Source organism: Camelus ferus, chromosome 26, assembly GCF_009834535.1.
Source record: "Camelus ferus isolate YT-003-E chromosome 26, BCGSAC_Cfer_1.0, whole genome shotgun sequence".
NCBI lineage: Eukaryota > Metazoa > Chordata > Mammalia > Artiodactyla > Camelidae > Camelus > Camelus ferus.
This window is the reverse complement of record NC_045721.1, coordinates 13,309,537-13,324,137: the sequence shown is the minus strand read 5'-3', so window position 1 is coordinate 13,324,137 and position 14,601 is coordinate 13,309,537. Positions and strand designations below refer to the sequence as shown.

Genomic DNA, 14,601 nt, shown 5'->3' with positions numbered 1-14,601 from the left:
ATCTTCAAGTTTACGTTCAAACATCATGTAAGATCTTCTGTGCATTCACTTTTGTGCCCTGGTGGATATCATATCTTGGTAAATATGATAAAATAAAATCTCCCTTTACAAGTAATGAAGTAGAGGAAATGTGGGCTATGGGAAAGTGATAGAGGCAAGTTATGCCTCTTTTCTTCTTTTTGGGGAATAGATTGGTGACACCTCTTACCCCTCAATAAAGGTGTAAAGGTAATCATGATGCTTTTATTTTTCATATAATAAAGATTTAATCCTATAGAGATTTGTAGAATCTTTTTGGAAGACATCACTTTAAATAATTATGATATCCAAAGAAGGCTTTAGAATAACATATTTTGCAATGGTAGAATTTACAACCATTATGAAGAAACATTTAAATGATAATCTAGTTCACTGCCAATTACAAAACAGGCGTGTGGCAAAAATATTACTAAGTCCCCAAAAGAGTGTTAAAAATAAATTTGAATATCTAGAACAGTGATAAATTTTAAAATGTCTTAAACACTAAATAATGGTAGTATAGAGAAGGTTAAAAGGCTGTGTTGAAACTTACAAATATGAATACACGGGCAAATAAGAAATCATGCATTTTGACCTACGATAGGATTGCAATTTGAAAACAGCATACTGACATATCAAGTATTGTAAAGATGCTTCAAAAACAGTATCCCCTAGGTATCGAGCACCAGCCTTCTCTCCTAGAGTAATGGTGAGCCATGTGCTCAATTTTTAGGAACCGGTCCTTTCATGAGGGAATCTATAAATATATGCTGAGGACAGAAATGCCTTCTTCCCTAGGGGGTATAGAAAAAAGTGTAGCTACTTGATCATAGGTGAACATGAGGCACTGGAAATTAAAAAGCTTTCAAGTGGGAATGAATCTTGTTTCATCGTCAGCTGCTGATAGAAAAGCCATCACCAGTGAAGATATTCTTCAAGGTCCCCGCCCTCTGCATAGTACTAAGCTGAACGTGCCTCACCCCACAGCACCCACCACGCGTTTCAAAAGCAGTGGGTTGGGTGAGCACATCTAACAACTCATAGTAAAATTTAAAGAGAATTTTTTAAAAATTGAAAAATCAGTTAACCTTTCTCCCACCTCCATCATTTGATTTTTTTTATTTTTTGGCATTGTCTTGATTATCTTGTTTTCTGCCTATTTTTCTCTTGCTTTCCACATTTGTCAACCTCTTTACTACTGCAGGAAGGCATGGCACACCAGGAAAAAGAGGCATACTCAGAAGTGATGCCTCTTTTCTTTAAAAGAATTAAGTGTTGACTTTTACCATTATGGACATTGTATTTACACATACATATGTGTGTATATGTGTAAATCTACCTCTTTGGTACCTAATGGAAGCTCTAGAACTCCAGATGAGAGGACCATGTCTTCTTGAATAGCACTGGATATAGGTTGCTGGTAATAGTTACATGTGTAATTTCTTTGGTAAAATAAATATTAAAAATTACCATTTTAATGAGTATATTCAGTGCATTAAATACACCACAACGCCACGCAACAATCATCACTATCTAGTTCCAAAATATTTTTTTTGTCACCCCAGAAGAAAACCCTGAACCTGTTGTGTAGTCATTCCCATCCTTCTCCTGCCCCGCCTCTGGTAACCACTCTCTCTCTGGATTTTCCTATTCTAGGCATTTCATATAAATGGAATTATACCCTATGCCGCTTTTTGTGTCTGGATCCTTTCACTTGACATAATGTGTTCCAGGTTCAGACACATTCTAGCACGTATCAGCAATTCATTCCTTTTTTTTTTTATGGCTGAATGTTGTTTCATCTCATGGATACACCCGTTTTGTTCCTCCATCAGCTAATGGCCATTTGGGTTGTTGCATCTGTTGACAGTTACGAACAGTGCTGCTGTGTGCCTTCGCGTACATGTTGCTGTTGGAACATGTGTTTTCAGTTCCTGGGGGCATATGCCTAAGAGTGGAATTGCTGGGCCATATGGCAATTGTATGTTTAATTCACTGAGAAAACCTTAAGCTATTTCCAAAGCAGCTTACTCATTTGGCATTCACACCAGTACTGTGTAAGGGCTCCCATTTTTCCACATCCTTGCTAACATTTGTTGTTTTCCTTTTTACATTATGGCTGTTCTGGTAGGTGTGAAATGGTATCTCACTGTGATTCTGATTTAGCATTTCCCTAATGACGGTGAGCATCTTCTCATGTGCTCGTTGGCCATTTTTGTATCTTTGACTAGTCAAGTCTTTGGCCACTGTGTTAGATTCCCAGAGTGACTGAAACAAAGTACCACAAACTGGGTGACATAAAAACAACAGAAATTGATGGTCTCTCAATGTCTTGGAGGTTAGAAGTCCAAAATGAAGGTGGTGGCAGGGCCATGTTTCCCCCTAAAAATCATTCTTGTGTCTTCCTAGCTTCTAGTGGTTTGCTGGCAATACTTAGCATCCTTTGCCTTGTAGCTGCAAGCTGCCAATCCTCCGTCTTCATACGTGGTTCTCCCAAGGTTGCCTTTGTGTAAGGGTAACAGTCTTACTATTAAGAAGTCACCAATTACAGAATGACTTTATCTTAACTAAACATGTCTGCAACAACTTAATTTCTGAATCAGCCATTCTGAGATATTATAAGGACTTTCCATCTCTTTCTTGAGGGCAACACAATTCAACCTCCAACATCGATTTTTAATAGAGACTTTATCTTTTTGTTGTTGACTTGTAAAATTTCTTTATCTTCTGGATATTAGATCCTTAGCAGATCTGATATGCAGGCACTTTCTCTGTTTCTCTGGATTCTCTCTGCTGTCTTGAAAATTTCCTTTGCAGAAAAGTTTTTAATTTTGCTGAAGTCCAGTTTATTTTTCTTGTGATTTTGGTATCATATCTGAGAAACCATCACCAAATCCAAGGTTGTGAAGCTTTAACGCCTGTTTCTTGCAGATTAACACCTGTGTTGTTCAAGTGTCAGGTGTACTTGTGAGTTCTCTAGCTTTCCTTCTGTTATGGATTTTTTAGTTTCATTCCACTGTGGTTGGGGAAGATACTTTGTATTATTTCAATATTTTAAAAATTACTGAGACTCTTCTAAAACATAGTCTGTCCTGGAGAATGTTCCATGTGAACTGGGGGACAATGTGTATCATGCTCATGTTGGTTGAGTGTTGTGTCTATGTTGGATCTTACTGGTTTATAGCACTGTCTTTGCCCTCTACTTGCCTTTTATCTCTTGTTACATTTGCATGGAATATCTTTTTCCACCTATTAGTTTCAGCCTATTTGTGTCTCTGGATCTGAAGTGAGTTTCTTATAGGCAGCATGTAGTTGGATCATATTTTTTAAATTTTAAAAACATTTTACTGACAAAGGTATACATGAATGAACAATATCTTTTTATGTCCTTCAAACCTTTCTGAATATGTTGGGCTAGACTTGGTGCCTCTAAGTAGAAGAATACTAGATATCAGTATCAGAAAAGTCTTTTCTGCATGTACCATATGATTTTTTTAAAGATAACAAGGTAACATTGGTTTGTAGCATCATGTTTCATGTGTACATTGTATTTCAACTTCTGTAAACATTACAGAATACTTACCACCAAAAATTTAGTTTCCATCTATCACCATACAGTTGACCCCTTTACCCATTTCACCCTCCCCACCTCCCCCTTTCCCTTTAGTAAGCACTAATCTGTTCTCTGTATCTATGTGTTTTGTTATGTTTATTCATTTATTTTTTATATTCCACATATGAGTGAAATTGTATGCTATTTCTTTCTCTGTCAGACTTACTTCACATAGCATAATACCCTCGAGGTCCATCCATGTCACAGATGGCAAGATGTCACCTTTTTTTTAAATAGCTGATTAGTATTCTGTTGTACATGTGCCTGTATATGAATGTTATGTATGTGTATAGGACGTCTTTTCCATTCGTCCATCAGTGAGTACTTGGATTGCTTCCATTTCTTGGCTGTTGTAAATAGTGCTACAGTGAACATAGGGGTGCATTTATCTTTTCAAATTAGTGGTTTTGTTTCTTTGGATAAATACCCTGAAGTTGAGTAGCTGGATCATACAGTAATTCTGTTCTGTTTGAGGAACTTCCATAATGGCTGCACCAATTTGCACCCCACCAACAGTATGTGTGGGTTCCCTTTTCTCCATATCCTCTATAATGCTTATTCTTGCCGTTTTGGTAACAGCCATTCTGATGGGTGTATGGTGACATCTCATTGTGGTTTTGACTTGCGTTTCCCTAATAATTATTGGTGGTGAACATCCTCTCATGCCTGTTGGCCATCTGTGTCTTATTTGGAAAAGTGTCTATTCAGATCCTCTGCCTGTTTTTTTTGACTGCGTTTATGTTATGAGTTCTTTATATACTTGGAATATTAACTTACCATAGAGATGATTTGCAGACATCCTCCCCCATTTGGTAGGTCTTTTAATTTTGTTGATGGTTTCCTTTACTGTGCAGCTTTTTAATTTGATGGAGTCGAGTTTGTTTTCGCTTTTGTCTCCCTTGCCTGAGGAGACATATCCAGAAAGATACTGCTAAGACTTACATCCAAGAGTGTACAGCCTATGTTTTCTTTTAGGAATTTTACATGGCTTTAGGTCTTATATTCATCTGAAATCCATTTTGAGTTAACTTTCATGTATGATGTAAAATGATGGTCATTTCATTCTTTCTCATGTGGCTGTCCAGTTTTTCAACACCATTTATTGAAGAGGTAGCCCTGTCTACATTGTATGTTCTTTGTTGTAAATTAATTATCCATACATGCGTGGGTTTATTTCTGGGCTCTCAGTTCTGTTCCCTTGATGTTTTTGTCTGTTTTTTGGCCAATGCTAATGCTGTTTTGATTGCTGTAGCTTTTTAGTATAATTTGCAACTGGGGAGCGTGATGCCTCCAGCTTTGTTCCTTTTTTCTCAGAACTGCTTTAGCTATCTGGGGTTTTCGTGGTGCCATATAGATTTTAGGGTTTTGTTTTGTTTCTGTGAAAAGTGTCTTTGGCATTTTGATAGGGATTTCACAGAATTTGTAGATTGCTTCAGATAATACAGACATTTTGGTAATGTTAATTCTTTGAATCCATGAGAATGGAGTATCTTTCCATTTATTTGTGTCTTCAGTTTCTTTCAACAGTGTCTTACAGTTTTCAGTGTATAGGTCTCTCACCAACTTTGTTCAATTTATTCCTAGGTATTTTATTCTTTTTTTGTTGCTTTTGTAAATGTGATTGTTTTCTTAATTTCTCTTTCAGTGAGTTCATTGTTAATGTATAGAAAAGCAGCATATTTTTGTATATTGATTATTATATCCTGAAACTTTATTAATAGTTTTTTTTGTGGCGCTTTTAGGGTCTTCTATATGTGAGGTTATGCTATTTTTAAATAGTGACAATTTTACTTCTTTCTTTCCATCTTTGCTGTTTATTTCTCTGTTTTACCTAATGGCTCTGGTTAGGACCTCCAATACCATGTTGAGTAAGAGTAGGGAGGATGGACATCCTTGTCTCGTCTGTGGTCTTAGAGGGACAGCTTTCAGTTTTTCACTGGTGAGTGTGATTATTAGCTGTGAGTTTGTTATATATGCCTTTATTATGTTTAAGTACGTTCTTCTGTACCTGTGGAGATTTTTAAATCATTAACAGGTGCTGAATCTTGCCAAAAGCTTCTTCTGTATCTGAGATGATCATGTGTTTTGTTTCATTCTGTTAATGTGGTGTATCATATTGCTTGATTTGCAGATGTTGAAGCATTCTTGTATCCCTGGAATAAATCCCACCTGAGCATCATCAGATCTTTTACATGTATTGTTTTCTTTGGTTTGCTAATATTTTGTCGACTTTTTGCATTGATGCTCATGTTTGTCACTGTCAGGTTTTGGTATCTGGGTAATGTTGGTCTTGTAAAATGGGAGGGAAGCATTCCCTCCTCTTCAATTTTATGAAAGAGTTTGAGAAAGATGGATAGTAAGTCTTCTTTGAATGTTTGATAGAATTCACCTGTGAAGCTGTCTGGTCCTGGACTTTACTGTTTTGAGAGGTTTTTGATTATTGTTTTAATCTCCTTACTAGTAATTGGTCTATTTAAGTTTTCTGTTTCTTCTTGATTCAGTTTTGGAAGTTTGTATAATTCTAAGAATTTATCCAGTTCTTCTGGGTTGTCCAGTTTGTTGGGGTACAGCTATTCAAGGTGCTCCCTATGCTGCTTCGTATTACTGTGGTATCCACTGATTTTTATTTATCTGAGCCTTCCCTCATTTTTCTGTAGTCTAGTAATGTTTGTCAATTTTATATTTTCAAAGAACCAGCACTTAGTTTCATTGATCTTTTTTTTGGGGGGTCTCCATTTCATTTATTTCTACTGTGATCTTTCTTTTTTCTTTTTCTTTTCTTTTTTTTTTTTTTTTTTTTTTTTTTTGGTGTGTTCTTTTTCTAGTTACTGCGGGTGTAAGATTAGCTTGTTGGAGATTTTCCTGTTTCTTGAGGTAGGCCTGTATTGCTGTAAACTTCCCTCTTAGTGCCACCTCTTCTGTATCTCATGGATTTTCGTATCATTTTCATTTTCACTTGTCTCCAGGTAGTTTTTAAATTCTAATTTGATTTCTTTGACCCCACAGTTGTTCAGTAGTATGTTGTTCAGTTTCCACATATTTGTGATTTTTTTCATCTTTATTCATGTAGTTGATTTCTAGTTTCATACCCTTGTGTTGAAAAAGATGCATGATATGACTTCAGTCTTACTAAATTTGAGACTTGTTTTGTGTCCAAACATGGTGTATCCTTGAATGTTCCTTGTGCAGTTGAGATGAATGTGCATCCTGCTGCATTTGGATAGAATGTTCTGTATTAAGTCAACCTGGTCTAATGTTTCATTTAAGGCCACCGTTTCCTTGTTGCCTTTCTGTCTGGATGATCCATCCATTGATACAAGTGGGTGTCAAGGTCCCCTACTATTTCTGTGTTGTTGTGTCTCCTCTGAGTGCCGATTATTGCTTTATATATTTCAATGCTCCTATGTTAGATGCATATACAGTAATAAACGCTGTGTCTTCTTGATAAATTGTCCCTTTTTATCATTATATAACATTCAACTTTGTCTCCTGTTACCTTCTTTGGCTTGAAGTCTGTCTTGCCTGATACGAGTATGGCCACACCTGCTTTCTTTTGGCTGCTCTTTGTTTGGAGGCGCACCTTCCATTCCTTCACCTTGACCCTGTGTTTGTCTTTAGAGCTGAGATGAGTCGCCTAGAGGCAGCGTGAGTTGGGCCTAAGTTGTTAATCCACATGGACACACTGAGTCCTCTGATGGGCGAGTTCGGCCCATTTACCTTTAGGGTGATTGTTGGTCAGTGAGGACCTACTACTGCCGTTCTCCTTTTTATTTTTGGGTTGCTCTGTATCTCCATTGTCTTTCATTGTGTTCCTGTTTGCCATTTTAGTTCGGTGGTTTTCTGCGTTTTATCTTAGATTCCTTTTTTGATGTTTTGTGTCTCTGCTCTAGACTTGTTTTGTGGTTATCATGAGGTTTGTACAGAACGTCTCATAGATGGACTAGTCTGTTCTCTGCTGGTAGCACCTTATGTTCATTTGCCTGGATGAGTTTAGTCCTTTCCTCTTACGTTTCTGTTGTTTGAAATGATCCCTTTTTATGTTGTGAGTCTGTTACCAGATTGAAGTAGCTGTAGTTATTTTTACAGCTTTTTTCCCCTTTAATTTTTATGCTATAATTGTTTAACAGCCTGTCCTGGCACAGAGTTTCAGGTTTCTGACTCTGTCTCTCACCTTCCTCAGTTTTATGTACTTGGGCCTTTTCGTTTAAGGTAGAAGAGCTTCTCAATACTAGAAGTCAGATCGGGTGGCAGTGAGCTCCCTCAGCTTTTGTCACCATGGTTTTCCATGGTGTTTGAGTTGTTCCTCTGCCGGCATTCTTCCTTAGGTGAAGCTTTTCTTTTACTTTGATTCTAACAATTCAACAGGTTGGTAATTAGGGTCTTTTCTTTTGCATTTCAGTAGGTGGCGCTATAGCACAAGTCTTTGGCTTCTTTTATCTGGGCTGCCTCTGGCTGTATTTGAGAATCAGCTCTTTTTCCCCTCTGCTGCCTTTGTGAGAGATGTGACTGGTGCCCCTGATATTGCTGTTTGTGTCTCTGGGGTCACTGGTGCCTTGCTGCTGCCAGCTTCACTGATGCCACTGGCATTGCCGTTGGGTACCAGGACGGTGGCCACTGCGCTGTCACCTGGGTCACAGGGACCCACCGCCATGATGGGGGGAGGGTTGGGGTAGGGGGATCTGGGATCATGGGTGCCTCTGCTGCATCTATGGTTGTTAGGGAGCCAACACTGTGAGAGCCGCTGTGGTTGGTGGAACTGGGTGTGCAGGCCCTGCTGCCACCTGTGGCCATAGGCACCCCTGTAGCCAGGGGGTTGAAGTCTTGTGTGCTGCCTTCCCGGCTGCTACCAGGGTCTGGGGTTGCAGGCACCACCTCTGCTGTTGCCCTGGTTTTGCCTCCTCCATGTGTTCCTGTCCACCTACCTTCAGATGCAGATGTGTGAAACTCAGGCATCCTCATGTATTTGGTGACAGAACCTTTGCTACGGATGTTTTGACTAGCTGTAGATTGCAGGGGAGAGACAAAAGGAGTGTCTTATACAGCCATGACATCCGTCTTACTTGAATCATATTTTTAAAATCCACTCGACCAATCTCTGCTTTTAATTAAAACGTTTAGTATGTTTATATTTAAACTAATTACTGATAAGACTGACTTGTCATTCTTGACTTGTTTTATATATGTCATATCTTTTTTGTTACTCAGTTCTTCCATTACCACTTTCTTTTGTGTTGGTTTTTTTTTCTGTGTACCATTTTGATGACCTTCTCGTTTCCTTTTCTGCATAGTTTAAAATCTATTTTCTTAATGGTTTCCCTGAGGATTGCAATTAAACTAAGAAAAATCTAGTTAGAAAGACACACCTTATGTTCAATAGTATACAAAAACTGCTCATACAGGTTCATCCATTTGCTTTTATGTTATTGTCAAATTATGTTTTATACATTCTGACTTTTAGATTCCACATGAGTGAGATCACACAGGATGTCTTTGGCTTATTGCACGTAACACAGTGTCTTCCAGGTTCATCCATGTTGTCACAAATAGCAGAATTTCCTTTTTTTATGGCTAAATAACATTCCATTGTATACATATACCACAAGTTTAAGCCGTTACGCATTCATCTAACAATGGACACTAGGATGTTGATCTTGGCTACAGTCAGTAATGCTGAAATAAACATGGAAATGCCAATATCCCTTCAAAATACTGATTTCAGTTTTATCATATAAATAAATACCCAGAAGTGGGATTGCCAAACCATACGTCAGTTGTATCCTAATTTTTTGAGGAACCTCCATGTTTTCTATAATGGCTTTCCTATGGATGTACCTTTTCCATGCTTGTCCCCTCTGTGGCAGCTCAGAGAGGAGGTAAGACTCTTCAGATGATCTGCCTTCTTTGAATCTTGCAAAGCCAGGTGTGTGCTGAGAGCCTCTCCTTTGCTTTCCCTAGGGCTGTGCCATGAAACGCTCATTTGTATGCTTTCCCCAGTAGTGTGGAAGGACCAGCTTTCTTTGTATGCTCACTAGCCCTCAAAATACGCTCATACTCGCCACTGACTAGGAGCTGGTCCCTGCAGGGGAGGGGGGCATTGTGTGGGTGAGGCAGGTGGTGCCCATGGGACAGCTGGGCATATATTGGTATCTTTCATGGTGTCTGACAGGTCTCTCGGGCTTGGCTCATTTTTCCTCCATTTTTTTCTTGTTTCTCAGACTGGATCCTTTCAATTGACGGAATTTCAAGTTCACTGATGCTTGCTTCTGTCTTTTCTGCCACTGAGGCCCTCTAATGGATTTTTCAATTCAATTATGGTATCTTTTAGCCTCAGAATTTGCACTTGACTCCTTTTATAACTTTCTTTATTGTTAGTCTCTATTTGAGACATTTTTCACCTTGTTTCCTTAGTTTATGGTTTCATTTAGCTCTTGGAGTATATTAAAGACAGTTATAATCTTTATCCAGCAAGTCTAGTGTCTGCTTCTTCAAGGACGGTTTTCTGTTAATTTCGTTTTTCCCTGTGAATAACTACATTTTCTTGTTTCTTTGCCTTTTTTTGAAGCTGGTCATTCTGAATATTATTGCAACTCTGGGAACTGGATTCTGTTCCCTCTCCAGAGTTAGTTTTTGTTGCTCGTTGTGGTTTGTAGTGGTGTCACTTTTCAAAGCTTTTCTTTTAAAAAAAACTGTATTCCTTGTCATGTGTGGCCTGTGAAGTTTCTATCTCATTAGCTTAGCGGTCTGCTCGTGGTTTGACAGCTTTCCTTAAGTGCCTGGAATGAAGAGAAAGCAAACGAAACAAAAGAATGTAGTCTTCCTCGTGTTTGCAGAATGACTGCCTTGTTGCTGAGGCGCTTCAACTTACCTGGGGAGTTCCCAGCTCTGCTTTAGCCTGCTCTTTCTGCTCGGGCTTGAGTGTAAAGATCAGCAAGAGGTAAAAGCTCTTAGTCTTCTCAGGTCTTTCGTAAGGGTGCACCTGCCCTGGGGTATTGGCACATCCTGGTAGAGTCCCTGGAATACGTGGGAGCTTTTCAAAGCCATTATTCCCCAAAGTACTTCACTCCCTAGTTCCCCCCCAAGGCTTTCAGCTGTGTGTCTATTGTTTGTTTGTTCCAACCATTATCTTTTGCCCAGAGAGCAGCATATTCATGTACCTTTCAGTGTTTTACAGAAACAGCTTCTGTATATAGCCTCTTTTGTTTCACCTAACTTCTTAGCAGGAGGCTGCAGGAAGAATAAGATGAAATGCCATTAAGCTAGCCTTCTGAGTTTCAGGTTTTTCAATTTTGTTTTTTCAGCATTTATGTGGTTGCTGTAAACTTTCCACTGTTTTGTAGACTTTCAATGGAATTGATTTCTGCCAGTTTTTTCCCCAGTTTTTCTAGTGCTTCTATGAAGGGCGCAGGTCCCTAGAATTTCTCATTCTGCCATTTTCATTGACAGGTGCATATTTTTAATGGAAGTAGACGCACTAACATGTGGGTGAATGGGACATGATTTTATCGTGTGAATGTGTGATCCTTAATTAAAACTTTGTATACTTAAGACTCTAGTTGTATAAACATTACCATATAAGAAGATTTAAAAAGGGTGAATAAATTTTTAAAATGACAGATGCTCATGAATTATATAAGGAAATTTGGGGGCTGATAGGTACATACTTGTATCCTTTGAGTGTGACCAGCCACTATGCTCACCCTTTTCGTACTACTAGAAAAATCACTATTAGGTTCATTATTGGTGTGACCCTGTACAGCTTCCTGCTGGAGTCTGAAAAGCATCTTGTTTTAATATTTTAAACTTGCTGAACTCTGTGGACTCTGAGGAACGTTAAGTTTCCAGGAGTCCATTCAAATGTTCTGTCCCTTGATGCTCTAGCTAATGTGCTTGCTCCTGTCACCAGTCTTCTTAAAACACAATGTTTAATGTCTTTGATCTCAGTGACGTGCTGTTCCTTACTTAGAATAACCACTCCCTTCATCTATCCTTAGGGAAGTTCTCATAACAGCAAGAAAGCAGATACTTGTCAAGCTCTATGGTTACAAGGTCTGATCACCCCAGATCACCATGCTTGCTGAACTGTAATTGACAAGGATATTATTTTACGTGGGGAGAAAAATACAGTAAACATACAGCACTGCTGGGCTTACTCATGTGAGTATCTCATGTCAGGAACAGTGTGCTGAGCACCAGTATTTATTTATCAAATATTTTTATCAGTTAGCCTCCTTTAGATGGAATTTCATATTATGATTTTCCTCTTCAACTGAGTTAGGAGAGTGATTCTTCTGACTCTAACTGGAGACTGTTAAACATACAATCAGTTTTTTAGGGGGTCTTCAATATAGTGAATCTAGCTGAAGTGACGTTAGAGGATATAACCTACCAACACTCTAACTTTTTAATTTAGATTGTTTGGCAGAGGGAAAGCTAGCGTGTATTAGCTATGTGATTTTCCACATGATACACTCTGAAAGCAAACTACACTTGAGCCACTCCTTGTAGTTCTGTAGTGCTTTCCAGTAACGATCTATCTTAGGGCAGTTTTTCCCCATACCTAATTCAGTAAATGTCTATAGAGAAACAACAGCTCATTAAAGTTTGTAATTGTGGAATTGTTGGCATGTATTTAATGAGAGGAGGGTGCATACTACAGGCAGGATAGGGAGGTTCTCCTTCCCTGAGTCACGGTGCCTGAGAACTTTCTGACTTTGACCATGCTTGAACACTACTGGGCTTTAGAGAGTTCAGATGTGTGTTGTTGATAAGAATTTTGAGTCTTAAAGGGACAAACAAAAGTGATTATAATTAATAAAACAATTACTCGATGTAAAATTTGGCCCCAAACTCCAATTTTATTATTTGTTCTGAGTGAACTTGAGAAAATGTAAAAATATGCAATAGATTAAGGTTTTATGGTTGAAATGCTGCATAGGTTAGGCATTAAACGAATTCTTATGATCACTTACTGCTTTTCCATAAATGCCATTCCAGTACTAAAGTCATCAATCTTTGAACAGAAACTAGGGGAATTAATGTGATTATTAATAACTGTAAATGTGATAAGGTTAACATAGTTAAGAATTACCTGGCAATTTTTGCTGAATATAATCATGTTTTGAAAAGACAGCTTCCCACCAGCACACACACTGCCCTGGGATTTAACTTCACATGCCCCTGTGGGCTTTTATATTTCTTTCTTTAGTGAATTTCCTAGGTGCAAAATGGGTAAACGCAGTGGATATACAGCTGGTTCCTGTTCTGAGACGATACAGCTGGAACTCTCAGCTAGGTTCTCATGGTCTCTTACTCCGATCTTAATGAAAATTAGACAACAAAGCCTAAAAAAAATTAATCGAGCTGATTAAATAGCTGTGTTTCTAAATCCTCCTTAGCACCACAAACAATAAAAATTCAGGTTTGAGAGTCTGAAAGCCCAGTTACAAGCTCCATTGTGTTTTTTGGTTTCATATTCTGGTACTCGAGTAAGTCAGAGAAATTTACATTTCCTATCAAAATTTCCATCTAATTTACAGATTGTTGTTCAGAAAAAATACCATAATGTATGGGCAAATGCTACATAAACTAAAACAGGATATACAAACATAATAGTGGTTATACTCCTGTATTTGATTTTTCAAGAAAGCTTCACTGAGTCACTTGCTCATATTAGGATAACTAATCTCTTTCTAGATTCAGGGAATAAGGTTTTGATGGCAAGCTTCTTCCATAAAACACAAGAGGGAAATGGCCGTAGCGGGTTAGTTCTGTGGTTTGTACATCTGGATTCTTGGGTGACAATTGCAAAGTGGGAGAATGTAATTCCTAGTTGTGGTGTGTCACTTCCTTTGCCTGACGCCTTTGAAGTATCTTGATTTAGTCACGCTAGCTTTAGATTTACATCCTGGGAAGAACCTCTGTTTCCCAGGGCAGGCATCCAAGCACTGTGCATCCAGCTCCTGTCCTGTCTCTGTTATCTGGTTACCATCAATAAGAACAAAACACTATTTGTAACCATACACGTCCTTTATACTGAAACTGCAGTAGGTATAATTGTTCAGTACATGACATATTTTCATGCATACACCTTAACTCTGTACAGCCTCAAGAATTGCTGAAGATACATTTCATAGGTTTCCCTTACTAACATTGTAGTTTTCTTTAATAATGGAGAGAGAACAGTTTTAAAACATGAATTCATAATTACACTGTCATTTATTTCAGTCCTATAGCATACACTGAATATAATAAGCTTGAAAAACACTTCAGTGTTTCCTCTGTTCTTTCCATATTAAATTCAACCATTCACTTCTATACATTAAGTTTCCCAGGAAAACTTACATTTTAAAAAATGATACAGGAATAAGCTGGATTATCACAGTGAGCAAGGAAATGAACTCAAGAATTCAAACCAGTATGTCAGGAACACTTTATCTTCATGGTAAACATTCACTTTATGCAAATCCCACTTGGCTTCATTTAATTAAAAAGCTGAAAAAGAAAGAAAATTGTATGCTGAAAATAAGGAAAACACAATATGCTTTTTATTCCATTCTAAATCAGTACATGTATATATAAAATAAAAGTGTCATAGATACATTAATTTACCTCATTCTAATTTTTATATCAGGGCAATTTCTCTGAACTAGTTCCTGTGATGGGATCAGGCTTTGGTGAGAATAGGTCAGGGGTAGAAGAAGGTGCTGAAAGAACTTGAACTTGCTGTGTTTAAGTCTGGGTAGTTTTTTTAAGCCATTCTAATTGCTGGCTAGACCATTAGTTCAGTTAGCATTTAAACCGACAGTGGAGGGGAAAAGGAGGGAATGGACTGAAACAAATATTTGGAGTGGGTCATTTCAATGTCCTAAACAAAATATTTTTGTGCATTATTTAATCTATAACTCATTTACTTAAAATTACTAAACACTTGATTTTTAAAAAAATTTATACCTTTATTATATTGAATAGCT

At 37.9% G+C, this 14,601-nt stretch overlaps 1 protein-coding gene and 1 long non-coding RNA gene across 3 annotated transcripts in view; one reads left to right on the top strand and one right to left on the bottom strand.

The window, feature by feature from the left end:
• LOC116660066 overlaps positions 1–14,601 on the top strand; it is a 98,624-nt gene that overhangs the window by 12,050 nt on the left and 71,973 nt on the right. The gene's annotated exons all lie outside the window — the stretch shown is intronic.
• Positions 13,639–14,601, bottom strand: part of TUSC3 (tumor suppressor candidate 3) — a 140,003-nt gene continuing 139,040 nt past the window's right edge. For both annotated transcript variants that reach the window (XM_032468679.1, XM_032468680.1), the window contains one exon: positions 13,639–14,122. Coding sequence is in view for 1 of the 2 variants with exons in the window: in XM_032468680.1 (XP_032324571.1) it covers positions 14,107–14,122 (16 nt within the window). In the remaining variant the exon portion in view is untranslated. The remainder of the gene's footprint in view (positions 14,123–14,601) is intronic.